Here is a 26,355-nt window from a genome sequence, read left to right as displayed (position 1 = left end):
CAAAATTCTCCTAGGCTGCAAAATCACTGTGGTTCTTCCTTCCCATGGATGTGGCCAAACACCTGTCCAGCTCAGACAATTCTTCGTGCTTGGTAATTCTCTGCCACACCTCAGGGATTTCTCCTTTGCCCTGAAATTTCCCATTGTAGAAAGCTTCCAGCTGTGTCCTGAAATGAGGCACAAACCATTTCCATTACGCCTTTGTGAGTGAATCAGGAAGAATTCCAAGTGGAATATGGAGGTGCAGAATCACAATATTTTTTGTAAGGGATAAATAGGCAATCATGAACTCTGAAATTAGGCAGCACTTTTACAAGGCTGGAACAAGTATCAATGACCAGTGTTTGTGGATTATACATGATTGGTCATAAATATGTCCTACATCTGTAACCCATCAAATCTCTTGGGCGATGGAAGACCAGCTGATGATCTCCATCACGTTCATGTTTGGTGTCTGTGCAGACAGCCCAACAAAAAGGACACTGCTCCCAGCACCCTGAAAAATGCTCCACGAGGATGGTTTGGCCCTGCCTTGTGTCACGATCTGCTCAACCTGAGCGGGAATCGTGATGGTTTGTTTGACCCCAGGGTGCAAAAGACAAACAGCAGGAGACTAAAGTTTTATTCAGCCACAAGCAGCAATGCACTTTATAGTGTGCCAGCAACTCAGTTTGCAATAGAGGGGAGAGAGAGATAAAGGAAATAAAGTAAAAGGAGGGAGAGGGAGAGAGAAGGATGGGGAATTGCTACCAACAGATGGGACAACATCCTCGTGGTCTGCAGCCAATAGACACGTCTTCCATCTGTGGGGAGAAAGAGGTCTCAAAAGTCTCTTAAGAAAGTCATCATTTGATAGTCCTTTCCCAAAGTGAGTGGCCTCTGGCCAAAAGGTGGGGAGATTTATGGACTATTGTTTGCGGAGACCGTTGCTGCTAGAAACAGGTCCGGGACAGAACACTACAACCAGGACACTGCTTGAGAGCAGCGTACCATGGCAAGCAGCAAGCACTGGTAATAAACCTGCAAATACTCCCTTGGCAAGCATCCACCTTGGCCAGGCCAGAAACTCCTCTCCAGAGCGGGTGGTGGAGTCTCAGGGTCTCAGTCTCTGATGATAGTCGTGAGGCAGATCAGGGAATCTTCGGAGCGACCCTTACACCACCCCGTGACTCACGATCATTGTCAAGAGCGCTCGTTTGTGGTGTTTTTGCAAAGTCTTCAGGACTCGTCTGAGTTGGTAGCATATCCTGGAAAAGAGAGACAGAAGAATTTTTAGAATAGAAAAGTAGGAAAAAGATAAGGGACAGAAAAAAGGAAAAAAGAGAAAACAAATAAAGAATCAATTTTCAATTACAATATATATATATACAATTTTTCATTACAAAGAAGTAATCAATTTGAATTTAAAATACAACTAAACTAAACAATTTTAAATCAATATTCAAATGAAAATGCAACCAAAAATAATCAATATTCCAAATGCAGCACCACTACAATAAGCAATTTTAATTAATACCATGGTTTATCTTATTTTAAATCATACAGTTTGTCTTGTGTCAATAATCTTATGAGTGTCAACAGTGACTGATTTGTGTATATTCAAAATAGAGGTCAATTGCGTTAACTGTTCCATCATTTTCCAGTTCATGATGTAAAGGATCGCTGATAAAACCAGTCAAAACTAAAATAAAGAGAACGGTGATGGGATGACACAATTTTTTCAGGACACCTGTGGCAGTAGGTGACCACTCAGAAAGAGTATCCCACCACATGTGCTGGGTATTTCTCTTTACTGTTTCCAGAACACAATGAATTTCTTTCACATTGTGATGAACAGTTATTAAGGTTTTTTGTCCATTTTTCTTAATCCTTTCCAAAATTTCCATTAAGTCTTGGTGAAGCAACAATTTCTTTACCAGAGTGAGATTCATCCCAATGGGAGTTAGCAATATATGGGGGATCAGTGTGTAATTGGACTGTAAAAGGTGATGAGAGGCAACTGGGGCTACAAAGGAAAATCATGTCCTGCAATTTTAATAAAGTTACACAAAGATTTGAATGATTTTTAGTACTCACTACTAAATCTTCTACAAAAACCCTACCACAAGCAGTTCTTAAGCGTGCACACCCATTGCCTATATACACCAGCACCATCAGGAATCTCGTTTGGAGGATTTTCAAAGCTGCAATCATTCTCTTCTGTGTCTAAACAAATATTTTGAGCTCTGATTGCATTACTTTCACAGATAAACCCCTGTTGTTCCTGGACAATGCAAACTTCCAAATTGACAGTTTGCCCCTTCTCAGCAATTTGATGGGCCCATTCTCTATGCCCGAAAGGATTGAGAACAGCTCCATCATGATTCAGCCCTAATCCAATGCTAGGGAATATTGAATGCACGGAAGCATTGCATATTGTCAGTACGAAGGCTGTGGCTGTGTTTGTGCTGGGGTCATAGGTAAAATTCAGCAGGTTCCACCAGCACTGGAATTCTCTTTCAAAATCAGTGGCATTATCCCAGATTATTTTCCTAATTTCAGTAGGAAGAGTGCCTTCCTCGCCTTCTCTTATAATTGAGGCAGCAACTTACTGCATCCACAATTGAGCCTGGATACAGTTGAGAGCCAGAGAAAAGTTATTTTGCGTAGCACCGAGTGCATCAATTATCAATTTGTGGTCATTCACATTTACCTTTTCCTAATTTGGTAATATGTTTGATAACAACAACTGTTAGGTTCCCAAGGCTGTTAAGGATGACTGCAGTGGTTGCTGAAATTTGGTTAAACCTCCAGTTGTGGTAGCCAATTTATTCATCAGTACTTCTGAATCAATGCTATTCAAAATTCCCAATCCTGTTCCCACAATACTGGTTATGTCTCTTGTCATTCGTTTCTTAAAAGGATCTCGCTTTCGCAACCAGGTTGTGCACCCCTCAAAAGAGGTGTGCAGAAAAGGTGAACAAGCCGGTTGAACTTCTGAGACATTGTTTTGCATTGACAATTTGACTTAAGAGACGACACAGGATTAAACAATATTGGTTGTTGGCTAGTTTTCTTAATTCCATATGGTCCAATTTAAAAAATCTTTGGGCTCAGCATAACTAGTGGTTGGGTGGTAGGGATTACAACATTAACATCAAGTTATCCCCAGTATTTTGTATTATTTTTACCACACATAAGTTTATGGGAAAAATTGTACAACGGTTAAGTTTTAGCCAACAATTCTGATTTTGGATTTCACAAAGGAGAACACTGCCGTGAGATCCTGTGCCATAACTGTATATTCGATGAGGGATTCAGCAATTAATCTTTATGTCTCACGGCATTCTTCTCTGAAAGGTAAACACAACAGAATCTGCCACAAAGAGGCAGGAGGTTAAAATGATGGAACTATCTAGCATGTGAGACAGACTGGAATTCTGTTAACTTCCCCATCATTTTGCTGCCAAAAAGGAGACCACTCTGTACCTCCTTTAAACACAGCACAAGAGTCAGTGTAGATGCAAGCAAAAGAGGCAATCTGTACCTCAAGTTAGAAAACACTGCAAACAGCTATCAGCTCCCCAGCCTGAAAACTGCCTCCTCCTACACCAGAGCAAGTGTGAAGGACTACTGCCTTGTATTTCCACAGTTTTTTCTCTCGTTTGGTAGAAACATTAGTGAACCAAGAATTTGCTGTTTGTTTGGGGGAGAAAGGAGAGACTACTTTGATTACTGAGGAAGGTTTGTTTTGGCTAAAAGCCAAGCTCTCAGTTTCTTGAATTGCCAGATTTTTTACAGCTCCTTCAGTTACTGAGAAGATGTTACAGTAATGTTTGATCTGGGCATACCACTTCCTAACTGAGGATCTCTGGGCCATCCCATCATGGGGGAGGGTCCCAGTGGTGGCTGTAATGTGTTTTCTCCAGAACACTAATAATCCTAAAGCTTGGTGGAAATCTTTCCTGGATTCAGGCACTTTTTGATCTAAAGAGTTTAGAGTATCTCCCACTACTTCTATTTCATCTTCTCCCACAAGGATAACATCAACATATTGATAAACAGCCACATTGTCAGGTGGCTGCCACATTGTCAGCCACATTGGGTTTCAGGACTGGCCATACAGGAGAGTGAAAAGGAGAATGAGTATTAATTATTGCTCCTTGGTCTTGCAAATCTTGTATAACTGGTTTGATCCCTTCTTTGGCACCAGAGGGAAGAGGGCATTGTTTTACATTTACAGGTAATTGCATAGGTGATTCATAGCCAGCAGTGAATTTTATTTCATGCATCATTTGCAAGCAGGCAGCTTTGGGAAAGTTTTCTAGCAGTTGATTGGGGGTTCCAGTTAAAGCTACACAGTCTCCCCTTTCCAAGGGGTTAAGCCCCCTGCCCAACAAGCTGCGCTCTGAGTTAGGGACCATGGGTTGTGTTTGTCTCCTGTTGTTAAGAAAAGCCCATGTCCCCAGTACCCACTTGGCTTCTTGTTCTGAAAATTCAGTAGCAGTGTATGGGATTCCTTTAGTGGTTATTTGTGGGTCAAAATCCTCATCATTGATACAATTGAATTCTGTTTTAATTACAGGTATTAAGCTAGGGCAGCAATGTTCCTCACAATTTTTTATCAGTTAGTTCCTTTTGAGGATATATTTGAATAATTTTCTTCTCCCCTGTTTCCTTTGGTGAGTCAGTGTGTTTTAAAGTTTGAGTGTGTTCCTGTGTGTTCCAGCTCTTAAAAAATGATTCTCATCCCACAAAGAATGAACTTCATCCCTTAACAAATGAATCTTATTCCTCAAAAAATGATTGTCATTCTTTTCTTCATCTAGTTGTTTTTGCAAGATTCCCACTAAATTTTGTAGAGACTCAATAATTGTTCTTTCCTCACTTCTTTGCCTAGACTGAGTTTCTAGAGCTGCCTAAGGCAGGTTCCCAAAACTGAACAGACAGTGGTCTTAGTTCGGCCCAGTTTGAATTTTGTTTGATGTCGCAAAGAACATATCCTATCAATTACATTTTCTAGATTAAACCAGTTACTGTGCACCCACTCTTCACCCCCCTGGGAAGGTCTGGCGTTGTATTGAGCTAACAGAGTGTAAAATGCAGCTTTATCTTTTGCACTATGATTTTCAGTCATTTTGAGAGGGGGAAGTAAAACCACTGCAGGGAGGTTAATTACAGTAATTTCACGAGTATAAGCTGCACCCTTTTGACTAAAATTTTAGTCCAAACCCGGAAGTGTGGAAATTTGCCAACCTGGAAGTGTGAGCCCACAGCAGCCCCGAGCCAAGCCGGAGCCTGCCTGGTCCCAGCAGCAGCGGGGCAGTGCTGAGCCGAGCCTGCACGGCCCCGAGCTGAGCCAGTAAAGCCCATGATCCCACGATTCTGTTACTAACTGGCAACTTTGTGAAAGTTGCACGCGGATCTTCACTGCGAACGAAAGTGCGGCTTATATATGGACAAAGAATGAAAAGTTGCCGACACCCGGAAGTGCGGCTTATAATCAGGTGCGGCTTACACTCTTGAAATTCCTGTACTTAAGTTACACACACAGCCTTCGTTGTGTTCAGCCATTCTCCTCCCTGGGTGGGAGAAGAAACCGAAGTTACACACACACACTCAGCCTGTGCAGTGCCCTTCCTCACTTCAGGGAAGGTCAATATTAAACATACACACACAGCCTGCACAGTAATTCCATCACTTTGAGGGAAGTCAATATTATACACACAGCCTGTGCAGTAATCCCCCCTCACTTCAGAGAAGGTCGATATTACCCATACATACACAGTCTGTGCAGTAACCCCTCCATCTCACTTTGGGGGAAGTCAGTATTACACACAACAATAAAAAACAAGAAAAGCACAGTCCTGCCTTTTGCACCAAGAGATCTTTTGTGAAATTCTGAAGACAGAGCCCTCAAACAAATGTAGGGATGCTTATTCACCTAGGCGTGTGGAGTTTGCAGGAAATCTGAAATGCTCCCCTTGCTTTCTAGAGAAGCTCACACAGTTTGAGGTGGCCAGCTAGGTGCAGCTGGAGCAAGATGTACTTCCCCTGTTACAGATTACACACAACCCTGCAACCCTTCTGTCTATCAGGAATCCTGTCTGTGACACCAGTTTAATGTCACGATCCGCTCATCCTGAGCGGGAGTCGTGATGGTTCGTTTGACCCCAGGGTGCAAAAGACAAACAGCAGGAGACTAAAGTTTTATTCAGCAGCAAGCAGCAATGCGCTTTATAGTGTGCCAGCAACTCAGTTTGCAATAGAGGGGAGAGAGAGATAAAGGAAACAAAGTAAAAGGAGGGGGAGAGAGAGAAAGGATGGGGAAGTGCTACCAACAGATGGGACAACATCCTCGTGGTCTTCAGCCAATAGACGCATCTTTTGTCCATGGGGAGAAAGAGGTCTCAAAAGTCTCCTAAGAAAGTCATCATTTTATAGTCCTTTCCCAAAGTGAGTGGCCTCTGGCCAAAAGGTGGGGAGATTTATGGACTATTGCGTGCGGAGACCGTTGCTGCTAGAAACAGGTCCGGGACAGAACACTACAACCAGGACACTGCTTGAGAGCAGCGTACCATGGCAAGCAGCAAGCACTGGCAATCAAACCTGCAAATAGTCCCTTGGCAAGCGTCCACCTTGGTCAGGCCAGAAACTCCCCTCCAGAGCAAGTGGTGCGGTCCTGGGGTCTCAGTCTCTGATGATGGTCGTGAGGCAGATCAGGGAATCTTTGGACTGACCCTTACACAGAGGCACCTCCACTCCCAGTCTGGCTGGTGGAGCTGGCCCAAATCCCCTCCAAGCCCAGGTGTCCCCAGTCCCTGGCACTCAGCCCTTGCAGCACACGCTCACACGGCCCAGCTCTGGCTCCTGTCACTGGCTCTGGCTCTGCTTGGCCAGGGCTGGGCTTGGCAGAGTTTGGGTGCGTTCCCCTTTTGTCCCACAGGTTCCCAGCTGAGCAGCTGCAGAGCACAGAACCTCGCTGGGATCAACCTTCTCAGCACTCCTTGTGTGTGACAGGCCAGGCTTGGTTCCCAATGCTGCCTCCCTTGGCCCCTGCCACTGCCCCTGGTTTCCCTGGATGTTGTGGTTTGGGGCTTCCTGCCCTCTCTGCTGTCCCTGCAGACAGTGAAGCTGCTCCTGGAGCAGAGACCCTGAATGGAGCAGAGCCTCTGATGCCACCCCCCCGCCCCAGTGCCACCCCCTGTCCCCTGCCTGTCTGCAGCACACACAGCTCAAGTCAGCCCCAGCTGTGGATCCCCTGAACACAAAGGAGACACAGAGCAGCAGAGTCCAAATCAACTCCTTTATTAGAAGAGCCTGCTAATTATTTCACCAAATTTGGGAACAATTGGATACCATTGTCTTCATTGGGCTTGAGAGCATCATAATTGTAACTGAATTTTGTGGAAAGCCTGGTACAGAGTTCTCCTAAACTGCAAAGCCACTGTGGTTCTTCCTTCCAATAGATGTGACTAACGCCGCTCCAGCTCGGACAGTGCTTCCTGCTTGGTAATTCTCTGCCATGCCACAGGGATTTCTCCTTTGCCCTGAAATTTCTTATTGTACAAAGCTTCCAGCTGTGTCCTGAAATTAGACACAAACCATTTCCAGTACGCCTGCATGGATGAATCAGGAAGAATGTTCCAAGTGGAAACAGGAGGTCCAGCATCACGGTATTTTTTGTAAGGTGTCCATTGTTGGTCATCATGAAATCTGAATGTGCAGTCACTTGCAACAAGGCTGGAACAAATATCAATGATGAAGTGGTCTGTCCCATGCCATTTGAATCCTGTCAGTGCTTGTGGGCGATGGAAGACCACCTGATGGTCTCCATCATGGTTCTGCATGGTGTTTGAGCAGACAGCCCCACAAAAGCGACACTTCTCCCAGCACCCTGAAAAATGCTCTGCCAGGATGGTGTGAGGCTGCCTTGAAAATGAGCTCAGGTCAGCATCAGCCAATTCTTTCTTGAGCCTGTCCCTCAGGTCACCCAGAGCTGTTTTCATTGCACTGCTCAGGAACTCAATGTCTGTGACCTCCTGGTGCTCAATGCCCTTCAGCTCACTTCTGGGCAAGTTGATCACCTCTGCCAGTTCCCTGCAAAATTCATCCAGCCAAAGAGAGATTTTGTCTTCTCTGTCTTTTTTGTCTTTGACAATTTGGGTTGATAAAGAAACAGCTGACAGGATGTTTCCATAGAGAAGGTTAAGAGAGGAATCTAAAAACTTCTCCAGCCTCCTACTCTCATCTAAACAATGACTCTTAACTCGTCTCTCAATGTAACTCTGAAAAAACTCTTTTGGAGATGTAAGGTACTGCTTGAAATACTCAAAATTTTCTTGTTCTGCCAGGTATCTCAGGATGGAAACTTCCAGATTGGCTCTGTTACCCCTGAAGTCTGGGAATTTGCCCTGCATATCCTCAGCAATGTCTTTAGCTGTCCTCTCAAAGACCGCCTTATGAAGAGCTGGTTCAATCTTGTCACAAAGGAAAATAGCAAAAGTTGTGATTGAAGTGGCTCCTTGGCAGGAAATCTGGAAGCATTGGAAGAAATCTTCTCTCTTGCTGTTCAGGTACACAACTGGGTCATTTGCCTTTTGGAATGCTTCATGCATGGCTTTAAACCTTTCTGCTGCCATTTTGCACAGATACAGAGACAAATCCATTCTGTACTCCTTGTTAAAAGTACATTTTGCATCACTGGGGACAGAGTTAACACCTTTCTGTACTTCATTGAGTATTTCATGAATAAAATTTCGACTGTAATCCCGTTTCTCCTCCTCCTTCTTCTCAATATTTGCTTTCACACGTACTATGATGTGGTCTGTGATGTGCTTTAAGTTGATGACATCAGCACTGGAATTGCTCCACAGTTCTGGCATGAAGCCTAGGAACTTTTTCTTTTTCATGTGCTTCTCCATGTCAAAAGAAAATCCTCTGCTTTTGGGAAATGAACTGATCCGTGCATGGAAACCTGGCTCCTTAAAGTGCTCTAGAAGGACATCTTCAATTTCTGCATCGATATCCACCCGTTCTGGCGGAGGAGCAGCATGGGAGACTTCAGCAATCCACTGGTTCCACACAAGAGTAAAGTTGTCCTTCAGTTCTCTATCACTGAGGCTCTTCCCTTTCAGAGTCACAGCCAGCTCCCTACTCCTTCTCAGGAGCTCACGTTCATATGCCAACTTCCTTGCATCCCATTTATTCTGCTCTTTCTTTAGCTCAATAAGAGTCTCACATTTCTTTTTTATTTCATGAAGAAGAGTGTCTTTTAGTTCTTTCAGCTTCAGTTCTGTGCTTGATTTCCACTGAACCAGTGTCTCATGGTCTTGGTCTTCCCTGAAATACTTTTCCACTTCTTTCTCAATGGCATCACTTGTCTCTTGCAGCAGCCCTTCAAGGTGTTCTCTGGTGACCTTCTGCAAGTCCCCATTCCGAATTTTGTTGTTCAGTCTCATCTGTACATCTAAGACCTGACTCCTCAGCCTCCAGGTCCACTGACTAAAGGCAGTTTCCAGTTTCCTGTATGCAGCAATCTCCAGGGAATTCTTGAAGCTGAAAACAAAGTTTTCATTCAGCAAAGCATTCCAGAGGTCACCAATACGATCCTTCAGGCTCGAGAGCCTCAAAATGCTGCGCTGCGGCTGCTGCTTGGCAGCCTGGAAGATTTTGCTCTTGAGTTGCTGGGCGTTGTGGCTGTAGGTGGGGTTGGGTGGTGCCATTGGGGGGTTTCCTTCCCACAGGTGAGCAAAGTAGTGAATGTGGGTCTTCACATCAAAGCCAATGACCTCACTGAAGGAGGAGACATCACAGAATTCCTGCTGGGCGGCTAACACAGTCATTTCATCCAGCTTTTCCTGCAAACGCCTTTGTCCTTCCATGTTCTGCTCCTTGGCAGTTGTTTCTCCCACGTTTTGGTGCACAAAGATGCAGCTTGGGGAAAGATTGACTTTCTTCATCCTCAGAAGAGCCTGCACAGCGATCTGGAGAACATCTTGCATTTCTGATGGATTTTCTCCAAAGATATTGATCAGAGTCAAGTTGCCGACACCAATGACAAAGGTGGCCAGCTCGTTGTCATGGTTCAGGGACTGTTTATTGGCCATCTCAATGGCACGAAGTCCCTCTGTGTCAATCACCAGCACAAAATCAAAGCCCAAGTCTTGCTGCAGCTCCTGGCCCACTGGGATGAGCTGCATGAAGGCTCCACGGGTGCATCTCCCCGCACTGACGTTGAACTGCAGACCAAACATGGCATTCAGCAGGGTGGACTTGCCTGAGCTCTGGATGCCGAGCACAGAGAGCACAAACACTCGTTTGTCCCCCAGCCTCTCAATTAAGCTGTCAAAGATTGCTCCCACCCAGCGCAGGGGCAGGTAAGAAGCGTCCCCATCCATCAACTCCACAGGATACCCCAAAACCATCAGCTCTGCTGCAATTTCTGGCAGTTTGGAAAAATTGAATTTCTTAGAGTTCATCAATTCCAGAGCTTCATAAATCTGCCCTATTTCCCTCAGAAGGTGCTCCAGGCCAATGGATGAATCGTTGATTTCGTCAGAGATGGCATCCAAGCGACTCGGCAATGGATCATTCACCCTGGGTTTTTTCTTGTTTTTCTTTTCTGAGAGGATTTCAGTCCATAACTTGTGATAGTCTCTCCTCAGTTCTTCAAGTCGACCCCCGGACAGCTCGTCCATGAAGACCTTCATCCACTGCAGGAAATATTTCTTGGTATCTGCTGGGTGGGACTGCAGAAAGCTAAGGAATGATTTCATCATTGGGTTAAGAGGGAAAGCTTTGTCAAGTTGCTTTTTTCTTATTGCTTTCTTTTCATATTCAATTTGGCTTCGATGATGCTCAATGCTCTTGTTCCTCTTCTCCTGCAGGCGAGTGAGTTCTTTGTCCTTTTTGCACCACTGGTACCACAGTTTTCCTTGAAGCGGCAGTAGCTGGGATTTGATCTCTGACAATTTCTCTTTCTTCAGAAGATCCACCAACTCCTTTGCCTTTGCTTTGGCTGTCACACACGTGGGTTGATCTGCATCCACCACGAATCCGTATTGGCGAGCTTTGTCTGCACAGGCGTCCAGGCTGAAACATGGATTCGACCCTGCCAGGAGATCCCTGATCATTTTGATCAGCTGGTCCATCAGTTCTGCTTCGTTTCTGTTCTTGATTCCTATTGTTATGATTTTGCTTGATTGTCCAGTTCCAATGTTCTCTTTTTCTGTGAGAAGACAAATCAAAGGCCTTTGTGACTGCCACAGGTCCTGCAGAAGCTTTTTCCCCCTGTTGTCCATGTGCTCAGAATCGGACACAAGAGCCACATTGACAGCAGAGATGTCCTGCAGGAACTGCAGCTGTGCTCCGTGATCCCTGGCGTCTCCATGCAGGTTACAGAAAGCCACGCAGCTCTCAAAGGTGTCATCAGGGCTTCCACGGGGGCAGTACCAGGCGATCTCCACCACCCCTTCCATCAGCAAGCGCTCTCTGGTGCTGCCTCTGCAGTGGCGGTGGAAGAAAGTGTCGTGTTTGCGTTTGCTCAGCAGAGCGTTCAGGAGCTGAGACTTGGAAGAGGAGGCCGAGCTGCCAATGCGGATGAAGGAGACAATGGGAGTCTGTGCCTGGAAGATGAGTTTGCGGTTGTAACTCTTTGTTTGGGTGTGCTGTCCTGACTTTTCCACCTCCTTCCAGCTCCTTTGGATTTGGCTGAGGGCGTAGAGCGGGAACTCGATGTGTAAAGTGCCCGGGTTGGGCAGCAGCAGAGGCAGCGCCAGTTGGCAGAACGCCAGCTTGGTTGCAAGGGTCTGTCTCAGGAAGTCATCAGCACAGTGGAAAATGGCCATCTGCAGGTCCATGGGGTGCACATGGCTGTCCCTGCTTGGACGTTCAAGGGCTGCTCCCATCAGATTATCAAGGAAGTTTTCAAAGGAGACTGACTGCAGGTCGTTTTGCTCTCTGGTTTGTGGCATGGTTGCAAGGCCTGGGTTGTTCTCTTCCCAGCAAGTCAGGTACCTCACCTGATAATCTACAGTTAACAGCTTTTTCAGGAAGTATAATGGCAGTTCCTTGTCCTTGCTGGGCTGCCTGTCCTGCAGAGATATCTTGCAAATGGTGCGGAAATCTCCCATCCCCATTTTTCTTGGATAGTGACTTTCGAGTCCAAGGCGCTTGAGCAACTGAAGGAACTCCTGGTTTGCAATGGCTTCATTTGCTTTGGATTGGCTGCTGTCTGACTTGGATTGGGACTGACTTTGCGGCTCACCTTTGGTAAAGGTGTCTTCCAGGTCTACGAGTATTTTCTGCATCCTTTGTTCATCCCACCTGTCATCCAAGCACCCACTGATCAAGGAATGCAAGTCCTGTTCCAGCCTCTCCCAGTCTGTGCCTGCGCTGTGCTTTTGGAGGAGATTCTTTATCCGTGTGGACCACAAGCCTTTCATGTGATCCTCCATGAAAACTAAACGCTCCCTCTTCTGTTCAGGTGACAGCTTTTGACTTTCTGGTGTCACAGTTAGACCCATCAGCAGAAGGGAGGCCTCAGCTCTGTCAGCATCCTGCTCCTTCAGGTTCACGTACTCCTCATGTGCCGCTTCCATTTCCTTGGCCATGTACTGAATTTCTGGATGTCCAAGGAGGTGCTGGAAAGTGTTGCTTTCCACCTGGTACCCTGTGCTGGTCACAATCAAGAGCACCAACAGTTCCATGTCCTTCTCAGCCCGTTCCTGGAGAGACTGGAGTAAGGAATAAATGGCGAGGCTGCTGGTCATGGTGGCTATTATCTTTGCTTCATGAACAGCAGAAGCAGATCTTCCGGGTGTGTAGGTGATGGTATAGATGTGCTCCTTCATTTGCTGCAGAGTTTTGATGAGTTCTTCCAGCTCAGAGATTTTGGGAGATCTGGGAAGTGAGTGCTCCGTCTGGAAGATCCATTGCATAATGAAGGAAGCCTCAGGGAAGTCCTTGACAGAGTAGATATGAGGATCCAGGAGGGTTTTAAATATTACCTTGATAGAGGTGGTGTTTTCTGGGGGTGACTGCTGGCAGCTCCGCACGGTATTCACCAGGAAGTCCTGCAGGGCTTTGTGGGACAGGCACACGTTGATCCACACACTGTGGTTCCTGGTTTTTGCATTCAGATCATCTTTGAGCTCCATCAGCATTTGCAGCTTCCTTTCATCCACTGTCACCTCCCAGGCCTTCACAGTCTCCATGAAATCTCTGGCCTCTTGCACTGCACTGCCCAGTTCCTCTCCAAAAATGGTGCCAATGCTCTCATTCGTCAGCGCTCTGTAGGCATCCCTGAGGGCTCTGCTCATCTGACCAACAGACTTAAAATCTGCACTGTGATTGCACAGGAGGACGTCCCACACTGGAATCAGCTCAAAGCCGCGGTCGATAACGCACCACGTTGTGTTATCAGACACGAGCCCCGTTTTCCACTGAGGAAGAGAAGTTGTGTCTGCTGGGCCCCCTGTGTTTACCGCGTAGAGCTGAATGGCTGTATGGGAACTCTCTGCTGCTCTTCCCTGGACAGAAGCCTTTGAGCTGCCTTTAGAAACATCCAAGGTCCCTTCTACACTGGCCCCAAAGCCACCCCAGCTGACCCCGACAAAGATGTTCAGTGCTTCAGACGTTTGTCGCTTCATCTCTTCCCGCTGCTCGGCTCTGAATCCTTCTGTGCATGCCTTCCACCAGAATATCCCCCCAAAGTGGAGAGGACCCTGGTTTATGTGGGATCCAAACCTGCTGAAGAAGGTTTCACATATCTTCAGCAAGGAGGGGTTGTCTTCTTTCCCAGTGACCCCCAAAATCTGTTCCATGTCTTGCAGCTCCCTCAGAGCCGCATCCGAGAGGCGAAGCTGATGCCTTTGGAAGTAGCAGGAGGCCAGGGGGATGTACTGGAACTTGGTGGCGCAGAAGTAGCTCCGCTCAGAGTGGGACTGGTGAGTGTCCTCTGATTGTTTGGAGCTGCTGTGAGCCACACCTGCTCCCAGCTTAATCCCCAAGAATGCAAATTTGGCAGAAACGCTCAGGCTGAACCCCAGCTGCTCCATGGACTTGGTGAAAGTGGATTCTGCTGCAGAGGAGGAGAACTCCTTCGTCTCAAGCACTGATCCTTGCTGTGGACCAGTGAGCTGGAATCCCTCAGGAACCCTGAGGAGCTGCTCTCGTGTTGCCAGCACATCTCCAGCTCTGCTGGTTCTGTAGATGCCCTGCAGGGCCAGTCCACCCGACGCCCGCCTCAGCACCTCGGTGTCAGGGATGTTCTCCCTCCTGCCTAGTGACATCTCCTGCTGCTGCTCCAGCTGCTTATGGATGCTCTCCAGCATTTCTGCCAAGGGCTTCTTTGGTGATGGCCAGAACTCTTTGGGAATCTCCATGGCTTGCCACAGAGTCTCTGCTTTCTCCCTCAGTGCATCCTGGCTGTGGCTGTGGCTGTTGAGCATTTCTGTCAGATCTTTCAGGGCTTGTGTAGCCTTTTCTTGCCTTTGCTTTGTCTTCTCCAATTGCTCCTTCTGCACCTCTTTAAAGGCTGTTTTTTCATCTGTTATTTTCAGGAGTTTCTGGAGTGCCTTTTTCTCCCAGGGGTACCGTACCTCACACTCCAGCTTGAGGTAGTCTTCGTATTCCACATGTTGCAGGGCTTCTCTGCACTCAATTCCCAGAATCTTTGACACTTTGGGTAGCCAGTATGCAGCATCCAGTCCTTCCTTCTGAAATGCCTCAGCCAGGAGCTGTGCCTTTTCATCTCCCTCTTGTTTGTCTTCTTGTGGAGCCATGGCTGTGGAGGAAGCAAAGAGACTTTCCCTGAGGTTTTGTCAGAAACCGCAGCCTCCTGGCAGAGGCTCTGCAGCAGCTGCAGCCCTGAAGTTGCTCCTCCCGGCTGTTGGAGCTTGGCCTGGGATGGCACAAGAGCCATGGTGTCCTTCCCAGCAGCCTGGAATTACTTGCTACTTTCCTGTTTGCAGGATTAACCCTGAAAGCTGAGTGTATATCCCAGAGACAACACACACACACACACACACAGACGCACACATAGACACACACACACAGATTTACAGAGACAGACACACAGACACAGAGACACACACTGAACTGGAGAGTTGCCCTCCCCTCATCTGCTGCTCATTAGCACACAGGGTCTTGTTAGGCAGGTGACCCTTGTTGGCCATCTCAGCCACAGCCACTGTGGAACCATTGAGCTTAACATCTCTGGTGACAGGAGTAAAAGTGCCTGCAAATCTTCACCCCTTTCCTTGAGAGGAGCAGACTTCAGGCAGCTCAGGGCCTTGTTTCAGATGACCCCTTGGAAATGGCTCTAGAAGGTGCCGCTACTGCTAAAACTGAGATCCCAATGCTGGGAGCTGCCTTTTTTGTTGTTGGACCCCAAACCCCTGCCAGGATGCCCTCTCTCTTCAGTTTGCTATCTCCAAGCATCCTGTTGGAGCACCATGATTGATGCTGCCCCCTGGGCATGTGAGCAAAAGTTCTTTTCCATCCCCTTCCTATCTGGGACACCACCACCATCGATCCCAGCACCCTGCAGCTGTGTGGGATTGTTGCACCTGCCGTGTCCATGGGAATCTGCCTGCACTCACTGCCAGTGGTGACGGTAACTGCGCCACAGGGGAAAGGTGCCTGCAGCTGAGAAAGACTGAAACTGTTCTGTTTGTTTTTAATTCCATAGTTGTTGTTTTGTTTGTCTTGTTAGATATACTAGTAAAGAACTGTTAATCCTATCCCCCCTATCTTTCCCTGAGAGTCTCTTAACTTCAAAATTATCCTAATTCACAGGGAGAGATTTATTTACTCCATTTCAAGGGAAGGCCCTGTTTTTCCTTAGGAGACCCTTGCTTTTCAAACCAGGACACACATGGGTCCTGAGGGCATTGAGAGGAAAAGGTGAAAACAGAATAAAAGTTCTTGAGTAACCTAATTTTATGTGCTAGGTGGTTCCATGTGGTCTAGCTTACCCTGTTTCGGGTTTCACATGGTCACATTGCTTACATTTGCAGGCCCTTATCTTAATACGGGTTCTATAACTAAGGCTACAGTGGCTGTTATCCAGTTCATTTTGAGGGTTGATAAGGTGAGAAATTAATGGATTTTTATCTACCTCTGGAAGGCAGGTTCATGGATTCAGAGCTATCACACACTAACTGTATTTTTTGGGGGTTGCTTCAATAATGGTACTTACTGTGAGGAAGTGACAGCAAGGAAAATTTCCTCCCAATCCTTCACCTAGTTTTTTAGGTCCATCCCACCAGTTTTCGAAGGGTTCAAATCCTCTCTAAGTGCTAATGATATCATACAGTGGCTGGTGCTGCTGATATGCCTGTTAAACCTGTTCTATTTAACATTCAGAGATAAGGAGAGATTGGCTTGGATAACCACCCTGATACCTACCACAGGAAATAGGGATGCTGCCCCACAGCTCAACCCTGCCCCATAGCCCTCAGAAATGAACCACTGGGATTGGGTGAGGGTTCTAGTAAAGGAGACATGTGAAATGGACCAGACACAGAAGGAGTGCATCTCCCCAGCTGGTGAGAAACCCTCCCCCTACCCTAAGGAGGGAGAGTCTGATGGTGCAGCAGTGAAACCCACAAACGTTACATCTGTCCAGGTTCCAGCTGAACTGCAAGGGCAGTCACGGCCAGCAGCAGTCACCCCTGTGGAAACTAAAAAGTCTAAGATGAAAACAAAGCACCTAGGTAATAAGGATAAGAAAGGAGGGCCCTCACAACCAGCAGGGGAGCCAGAGGTTGAGATCATCACTGTGTTCCTGTTGTATGAAAGTCTCCGTAATCTGCAAAAAGACATTGTGTGATGGGGATGTGAGGCTTTTACAACTTGGTTACTTCAGATGAATCAGGTGTGGACCAGGCATTCATAAGGGAACCAGGGCTCCTTTCTGCAGCTTTTAATGAGTTTAAGGGAGAGGTTTGTCCACAGAGAGAGAATGCAGGAGTACCATCATAGAATGTACTGGAAGACCTTTGAGGAAGGGATCCAAAAGCTGGGAGAAGTGGCAGTATTGGAGGTACTCCTTGGGAGGGATGGACAGCATGACAATACATCTCAATACACCACCTTCATTGCCATGATTAATGCTGATAACTACCAAGAGACAGTGGGTTCTGTCACCAAGAAGCTTAGGAGCTAGGAAAGTATGATCAATGGCCCAATGCAGGCTCATGTGTCTGCTGTAATTAGGAGCCTTTAAGAGGAGATAAGGGAGATGAGGGAGGAGGTGAGGAGGAACAATTCCCATATGGCACCTGTGCAAGTCAGGCCCCAGAGTCAGGGCCCCGTGTCCCCCAGCTAGGGAGAGAGGATACAGCTCACGAGCTGACCTGTGTTTTTTTCTGTGTGACCATGGGGAAGACATGGGAAAATGGGATGGGGAACCCACTTCTGTCCTGGCAGCACAGGTGTGTCAACTTAGGGAGGGAAACACTACCCAAGGGAGTTCTGCTAAAGTGAAGGTAGCCTCAGCCTCCCATAATCCAGGTGCAAGGTATTAAAGAAAGGAGGATAATCTGTCAGACCCACTTGAAGGAACCTCTAGTATGTATGACCAGGAAGGAAATAGTAACCAGGGCTAGAGGGGCTCTGCCTCTGGCCAGGGAAAGGCACGGGAAAACCAGGTCGTTTGGACAGTGTGGATTCAATGGCCTGGCACATCAGAGCCACAAAAACAAAGGGCGTTAGTTGATGCTGGTGCACAGTGTACCCTGATACCATCAGGACATGTGGGGGCAGAACCTGTTTCCATTGCTGAGGTGACAGAGGGGATCACAGCAATTGACTCTGTTGGAAGCTGAGGTGAGCCTGACTGGGAAGGCGTGGCAGAAACATCCGGTTGTGACCGGCCCAGAGGCTCTGAGGAATAGATTTCCTCTGGAATGGCTATTGCAAAGACACAAGGGACTCAGATGGGCTTTTGGAATAGCTGCTGTTGCGGTAGAGGGCATTAAGCAGTTGAGCACATTGCCTGGGGGATTGTCAGAAAACCCATCTGCAGTGGGACTCCTGAAGGTGGAAGAGCAGTAAGTGCCAATTGCCACCCCAACAGTGCACCACCGGCAGTACCGGACAAATTGAGATGCTGTGATCCCCATCCACAAGATGATCCATGAGCTGGAGAGCCAAGGGGTGGTCAGCAAAACCCACTCACCCTTCAGCAGCCCCATCTAGCCTGTGCCCATGTCTGATGGAGAATGGACTATTGTGCATTGAACGAAGTGACTCCACCGCTGAGCGCTGCCGTGCCGGACCTGCTGGAGCTCCAGTATGAGTTGGAGTCCGAGGCAGCAAGGTGGTATGCCACCACTGACATTGCCAACGCATTTTTCTTCATTCCTCTAGCAGCAGAATACAGGCCTTAGTTTGCTTTCAGCTAGAGGCGCATGCAGTACACCTGGAGTCGTCTGCCCCATGGGTGGAAACACAGCCCCACCATCTGCCATGGACTGATCCAGGCTGCACTGGAAAAGGGTGAGGCTCCAGAACACCTTCAATACATCAGTGACATCATTGTGTAGGGGAACATGGCAATGGAAGTATTTGAGAAAGGAGAGAAGATCATCCAGATTCTCCTGAAAGCTGGTTTTGCCATCAAGAAGAGCAAAGTCAAAGGACCTGCCCGAGAGATCCAGTTCCTGGGAGTAAAGTGGCAAGATGGACGGTGCCAGATCCCCACTGAGGTCATCAATAAGATCACCGCAATGTCTCCACCAACCAGCAAGAAGGAAACACAAGCTTTCCTAGGTGCCATAGGCTTTTGGAGAATGCACATTCCCGAGTACAGTCAGATTGTGAGCCCTCTCTACCTGGTCACCCGTAAGAAGAACGATTTCCACTGGGGTGCTGAGCAGCAGCAAGCCTTCACCCAGATCAAGCAGGAGATTGCTCATGTGGTAGCCCTTGGGCCAGTCTGAACTGGACCAGAGGTGAAGAATGGGCTTTACACTGCAGCCGGGAACCATGGCTTGTCCTGGAGCCTTTGGCAGAAAGTGCCTGGGGAGACTCGAGGCCGACCTCTGGGATTCTGGAGCCGAAGCTACAGAGGGTCTGAAGCCAACTACACTCCCACAGAGAAGGAGATCTTGGCTGCCTATGAAGGAGTCCAAGCTGCTTCAGAGGTGATTGGCACAGAAGCACAACTCCTCCTGACACCCTGACTACTGATGCTGGGGTGGATGGTTGAAGGAAAGGTTCCCTCTACCCACCGTGCCACTGATGCCACATGGAGCAAGTGGATTGCCCTCATCAAGCAGTGCATCCATACTGGAAACCTGAATCGCCCTGGGATTTTGGAGATAATTAAAAACTGGCCAGAAGGTGAAGACTTTGGTCTCACTGATGAAGAGGAGCAGGGACAAGTGAGCCGGACTGAGGAAGCCCCACCGTATCACCAACTGCCAGCAGATGAAATACACTACGCTCTTTTCACCGACGGTTCCTGCCGCATCGTGAGGATGAACCAGAAGTGGAAAGCAGCCGTATGGAGCCCCACATGACAGGTTGCACGAGCTACCAAAAGAGAAGGTGGATCAAGGCAACTTGCTGAACTCAAAGCCTGTGCTGGCTTTGAATGGAAGTCACTTAAGAAGAAAGCACACACCCAGTGGAGTATTTTCTATGAGAACTTTTTCTGTGAGTTGCTGAGACCAATTAGAAAGATAATTTCATAATTGACAGCCTGGGGAACCAATTAAAAAGTTATTTTGCTTCTATGAATCGCATTGGTTAAAGTAAAAAGCTCTCTTGACTTCCAGATTTCAAGCAGGTAACACTCGACCTGGCTCCGGCGCGGCCCTCGCCATGTGGCCCAGCTGGGCAGGGTTGGGCTCGGGAGCTGCCGGGCCCCGTTTTTTATAACCAGGGGCCCTGATGGCCATGGGAGAGAGATGGAGAAGCCCTTTCCACCAGCTCAGAGCAGCCATGGGGAGATAAAGCTTTCCCCAGAACAGCCTGAGATCCTGGCATGGCTCCAGCATGACCCGGCCCAGTTCCTACACCTATTGTGTGAGATTTTAATCTTTCCAATGCTCAGATAAGACTTGCAAACCTTCTATTTGCCTCCTTTAAATGAGAAGTAATAGAACAAAAAATAATACACTAAAGTCAGTGAAGTAAGAACCCAGTTTCCAGAATAAGAAGAGATTGAGGAGACGCCGTGAAGGGTGGCTGAAAAAAACCTTTTTGTAAGCTATGGAGTGGACTGAACTACACTGAAAATTCCAATAAATCGTAAAAAAACTCATTGGGGGTTGAAGTATTTGAGAAAAGGATCCCCTTCCCCAAGGGATTGGGAGTCTCTGTTTTGGAAAATAAAAAACCGAACAGAAACATTTGATTAAAAAAAAAGATAAAAAGAACTTTTGCCTTTAATCAGCTTGCCCTTAGAAGTAATACCCCATGAGTTTCATGGCCCACAAACACAGCTCTGGGAAGGCTGTGAAGATGAAAAATGTTTCACAATTTTGCAGATTTTCCCAAGAAGATGCAAATCGTGACAGTAAAGACACAAAAAACTTTATTCTTTTCTTGGAAAAGTTCCCTATAATCAAATATCTTGGGTTGCAATTCAGGATGTGAGCAAAATTATCTATTCTATCACCATCTGTTGAGACCAGTTGGGGCAGTGATCCTTGTCTCCATGGAAGATATTCTGCTAACGGGCCATCCATTGAAACCAGTAGGGCATTGTTCTTTATCTTTTCACAACCCATCCTTCCTCCAGGCAGTCATTTTCTGCTAATGGCCATTGAGTCCCACTGTGTGACTGATAAAATTACTTTATCCCATTGAGAGTTGCTCCAGCCAGGGGGGAGAGCCCAACATTTCTTATCAAGATAAAAACTGAAATTCTGAGACACCAAGTAGCCCTTTCCACTGGACTCCAGAGGGAAACTGGATTTCTCCACATCACCACTAGACTTCCGAAAGGAAACTGCACCTTCTACAGGACCACCACTTCAACTGAACCACATCTGTCACTGCAAGAGCACTGCAGCCACCATTTAATCGAACTGCTAGCAACACCCTGACTGACGGGGTGTCAGGTTGCACTCTGACTTTGTCAGTGTTTGGGGTTTGTTCTTTGTAGTACTGTATTTCTATTTTAATTTTCCTAGTAAAGAACTGTTATTCCTAATTCCCATATTTTTGCCTGAGAGCCCCTTAATTTCAAAATTATAATAATTTGGAGGGAGGGGGTTTACATTCTCCATTTCAAAGACAGGCTCCTGCCTTTCTTAGCAGATACCCGTCCTCCAAACTAGGACACCAAAAAAAGAAAAAAACTTCTCTCTCTAAAGCGAACTAAAATGATTATTTAAGTGAAAGACTGACTAAAGTGTCTCTGTATGTTGTTGTTAAAAAAATGTGGAAAGTGGGGGGAGGAGGGAGTAATCCAGAAATCTTATTCCAAATTTCTTATTTTCTCTGTGTTATTAATAAATTTCTTCTTTATACCCTTTTACCTTTTAATCCTGTAAATCCTATCTCAAAGAAAAAATTAAGTGTATTAAAATTGGCAAATCTAAACTAAACCAAGAGAAAGCTGTTCAGCTGGCCCTGGACATTGCTGAGAGAGAGAAGTGGTCAAAGCTCTTTACACTGATTTATGCATGGTAACCAATGCTCTGTGGGGTTGGCTGGAAAAGTGGAAAAAGGCAAACTGGCAACGTAAGAGAAAACCAATCTGGGCTGCTGATGAGTGGAAAGACATTGCCACCCGGGTAGAGAAGCTACCTGTGGAAGTTCGTCATGTGGATGCAAATGTCCCCAAGAGTTGGGCTAATGAAGAGCACCGACACAACGAGCAGGTAGATCACGCTGCACAGATAGAGGTGTCACAGATAGATTGGCAACTCAAGGGAGAGGTATTCCTGGCTCAATGGGCCCATCATGCTTCAGGTCATCAGGGAAGAAATGCCACGTATAAGAGGGCACGAGACCGAGGGATGGATCTAACCATGGACATTATTTCTCAAGTTATCCGTGACTGTGAGACGTGCTGCCGTCAAGCAAACCAAGTGGGTGAAGCCCCTCTGGTATGGTGGGCGTTGGTCCAAATATAAGAACAGGGAGGCCTGGCAGATTGACTACATCACACTGCCTCAGACCCGCCAAGGCAAGCGCTACGTGCTGACCATGGTGGAAGCCACCACCGGGTCGTTGGAGACCTGCCCTGTGCCTCACGCCACTGCTCAGAACACCATCCTGGGCCTTGAGAAACAGGTCCTTTGGAGGCATGGCCCCCCTGAGAGAATTGAGTCAGACAATGGGACTCATTTCAAGAACAGCCTTATGAACATCTAAGCTAGGGAAGATGGCTCATGAGCAAAGTTTCTTCTCCATCCCCTTTCTATCTGGGACACCACCGCCATCGATCCCAGCGCCCTGCAGCTGCGCGGGATTGTTGCACCTGCCGTGTCCATGGGAATCTGCCTGCACTCACTGCCAGTGGTGATGGTAACTGCACCACAGGGGAAAAGTGCCTGCAGCTGAGAAGGAGTGAAACTGTTCTGTTTGTTGTTAATGCCATAGTTGTTGTTGGGTTTTTTTTGTCTTGTTAGATATACAGTAATTTCACGAATACAAGCCGCAGCAATTTGACAAAAATTTTGGTGGAAACCCGGAAGTGCGGCTAATAGTCGGGGGCGGCTAATATGTGAATAATTTTCTGACATTTACAACCCCAGACATGCCAGCCAGGGTGCCGAGCCAAGCACTTGCCAGTAAAAGCCGGCATTCCGCGATTGTTACAAAGTGTTACTCTGTTGCCCTGGCTCCCTGCAGGCAGCACGGGGGGCGGGGAAAGAGGCAGGAGAGCTCTCTTCTTTCCTCCTCTGTCGCAGCCCGGGGGAGAGACGGGGGGACCCCGCGCCGCCATTGCCACGGCTTGGGGAGGAGGGGGGGCCCGCGCCACCATTGACGCGGCTCGGGGAGGAGTGGGGGGGCTCTGCTCCCACCCTCCGCTGCCCTGGCGGGAGCAGGGGCTGCTCCGTGCCCGGCCGGCACCACGGTGCGAGCGGGGCATGCTCTCCATGCCCGGCCGGCACCACGGCATGAGTGGGGCATGCTCTCCGTGCCCAGCCGGCGCTGTGGCGGGAGCGGGGCCGGGGCGAGCAAACCCAGAGGCGGCGGCCAGCCCCAAGCAGCAGCGCTGAGCTGGTCCACCAGGCCCCGTCAGCAGCCCCTAGCGGGCCGAGCCTGCACAGCCTTAGTTGAGCCGGTAAACCCCCCGCCATGCCGCGGTTCTGTTAGTATTTGGCAACTTTGTCGTACGCGGGTCCTCGCTGCGAACGACAGAGCAGCTTATATTCAGGGTGCGGCTTATTTATGGAGAAAGAACGAAATATTTGCCAACAGTCAGAGATGCGGCTTATACTCAGTGCGGCTTGTATTCGTTAATTTACTGTACTAGTAAAGATCTGTTAATCCTATCCCTTTATCTTTCCCTGAGAGCCTCTTAATGTCAAAATTAATTCACAGAGGAAGGGATTTATTTACTCTGTTTCCAGGGAAGGTCCTGGTTTTCCTTAGGAGACCACTGCCTGTCAAACCGGGACATCCATTAACCCTTGGAGTTGATCAAGGACACCCAGTTAATCAGAGCTTTTTGCATTTCAGTAAAGATTTCCATCCTTCCTCACACCGAACCCTGGTGTGTCCCTTGCAAGTCAGGCCATTCCATCATTCCATGATTCTCACCCTAAAGAATGTGGTGCGCTCACAGGACACCTGCATTTAAACCTTTTGGGTTTTGACACTGTCACACAATCTTGAAAATTGTCCCAGTCTCACTTCACTTGGATACTGGAGACATTTATTCCTTGCAAAAACACCCTCTGAGTATTCAGCCTCCATCCCACCAAGGACACAACACTCTTACCAGCACAGGTATCAATCCCAGGGGTTTGAGAAATCTGAGGGCTCCTGAACCCTTCCAGAGTCTTCAGGGGCAGCTTTCTCTTGGGAATCCCTGCAGATTTGAGCAATCTGAGCAAGGGCTGTGTGCTCTGATTCCCCTCACTCACCTCACAGCAGATGCTCCCGTTCTCCCAGCCTTGGCTTCCAGCAGACACCGGCAGCCCAGGGCCCCAGCTCAGGGGACACAGCACAGCAGCAGGGGCAGGCCTGGGGCACACGGCAGGCTGTGCAGAAGAAGATGGGAACCACTGGAGAGCTCAGGAGGGAGAGCAGCAGGAAGGAAAGGCCCAAAATCCTAAAGGAGAAGAGCAGCCAGTCAGGAGAAGGCAACCCATGAGCACAGCAGATTCATTGCAGGCAGCACTGGAGGCCAACCCTTCTCCTCCCCTGGGGACAGCAGAACAGGAAAAGCCACTGGCTCCAGAGAAGGGCATTTATCTTGGATTGTAATATAGGAGGTGACCAAAAGTATCTGTTCTATCACCATCTGTTGAGACCAGATGGGGCAGTGAACCTTATCTCTGTGGGAGATATTCTGCTAATGGGCCATCCATTCAAACCAGGCCTGGCATTGTTATCTTTTCGCAACCCATCCTTTCTACAGGGAGTTATCTTCTGCTGATAGCCCCTTAAGTCCCCCTGCATGACTAATAAAATTGCTTCATCCCATTGAGAGATGCTCCAGCTAGGAAAAAAAGCCAAGCCTTTCCTACCAAGATAAAAACTGAAATTTTGAGACACCAAAGTCCACTTTTTCCACTAGATTTTCAAAGGAAAACCGAACTTCTCCAAGTCATCACTAGACCTTCAGTGAGAAACCACACCCTTCTACAAGACCACTGCTTCAACTGAACCACATCTGTCACTGCAAAAAAACTGTAGCCACCATATAATGAAACTGCTACCAACATCCTGACTAACAAGCTGTCAGGTTGTATGGGTACTTTGTCAGTGTTTGGGGTTTATTCTTCTATTGTATTTCTATTTTAATTTTCTTAGTAAAGAACTGTTATTCCAAACTCCCATATCTTTCCATAAGAGCCCCTTATTTTCAAAATTATAATAATTTGGAAGGAAAGAGTTTACATTCTCAATTTCAAGAAGAGGATCCTGCATTTCTTAGCAGACACCTGTCCTCCAAACTAAGACAGCAGTCCAGCAGCAGAGGAAAGCTGGGCGTGCTGGCAGAGCACAGCAGGGACTTTGGGCACCAAGTGCCCTCGCTGGGCACACGTCCAGCTGTTCCCTGGCCAGCAGAGCCCCAGTGTGGGACAGCTGCTCAGGAAGGGAACTGCTGCCTCAGGGTCACTGCTGCACCTTGTCCACTTGAGCCACTTGTCCCAGCCCTGTCCCCTCCCAAATTATCTCCCACTGCAGCACTGCCAGCGCTGCTTCAGTCTCAGGAGCCAGAGGCTGCCCTGGACAACATTAACTCCAGCCCAGCCACAGCATGAACCTGCCCCCAGGCACCCTTGGCAGTCCCTGCACGGCTCCCCATTGCTGCAGGAACAGGGAAAAAGCCCCAGCGACCGTGTCAGTGCCCGCAGAGAGGCACTAAGCACATTCAGGGCACAACTCGGCATCCAGTTCAGCCTTGGAAGCAAAGGAGGGAAGCAGCAAGGCTGGCAGCAGGAGCTGCCATGGCAATGCCTGCAGCCCGTTTGATGGGAAGAGCCCCCCGAGAGTGTTTTCCCCAGCCCTGCCCCCGGGAAAGGGGCTCTGGGAACACGGACACCTTTGTGGGGCTGTCCCCAGGGAGCAGAGCGCTCCGGGTGGTGCCGCTCCCACCGGGAGAGAGGAGAATGCCACCCTCCGTGCATGGCGAGGAGAAGGAAGAAGTGACTCTGGGCTGGGGCCAGAGCACGATGTGCCGTGCGTGCCCCTGATGGGCACGGAGCTGCCCTGCTCCCGAAGGAGCGGCTCGGGGGCCAGGAGCCCCCCCGGCATCAGTGCCATGGCTCTGCCCTGCGGGGAGCGCAGCCATCCGGCCCCAGCTCTGAGCCCGGCCCCCTCCCAGCTCAGCCCCCGCAGCGCACACGGCTCCCCCGAGCTCCCCCAAAGCGGCTGCCAGCAAAGGCGGCTTCCTGCAGCCCTGGCTCGGAGCAGACAGCGCCCGCCCGCTGCCCTCAGAGCCCTCTGCTCCTGCCCTGCCATCTCCGCAGCCGTGGCAAACACACGCAACAGGAGGCAGGAGAGCAACAAGATCCCGCTCCCTGCTGCTCCCGGCTCCCAGCCCACAGCTCATCCCCAGGGCCCGACCTTCTCCCGCCGTGTCCCGCAGCTCCTGGCACGGGACAAGTCCAGCACAGCCCCTCTTTATGTAGCCCTGGCTTTCCGGTGGGTGCGGCTACACCTGTTCAGGGGCATCGAGGTAATTCCAGGGAATCAGGCGTTTTACTGCAGCAGAATGTGAAAGTGGAA

At 48.4% G+C, this 26,355-nt stretch overlaps 1 protein-coding gene and 1 pseudogene across 1 annotated transcript; both read right to left on the bottom strand.

Annotated features, from left to right (window-relative positions):
- LOC116993556 overlaps positions 1–24,945 on the bottom strand; it is a 45,917-nt pseudogene extending 20,972 nt beyond the window's left edge.
- LOC116993558 (interferon-induced very large GTPase 1-like) lies at positions 5,464–16,847 on the bottom strand. Its single transcript, XM_033054310.2, has one exon. The coding sequence runs from the start codon at positions 14,763–14,765 to the stop codon at positions 7,455–7,457; it is 7,311 nt and encodes a 2,436-aa protein (XP_032910201.1). The 5' UTR covers positions 14,766–16,847; the 3' UTR covers positions 5,464–7,454.
- Positions 24,946–26,355: the final 1,410 nt, after the last annotated feature.

This window comes from Catharus ustulatus, chromosome 3, assembly GCF_009819885.2.
Source record: "Catharus ustulatus isolate bCatUst1 chromosome 3, bCatUst1.pri.v2, whole genome shotgun sequence".
Lineage (NCBI taxonomy): Eukaryota > Metazoa > Chordata > Aves > Passeriformes > Turdidae > Catharus > Catharus ustulatus.
This window is presented reverse-complemented; position numbering and strand designations above follow the sequence as displayed.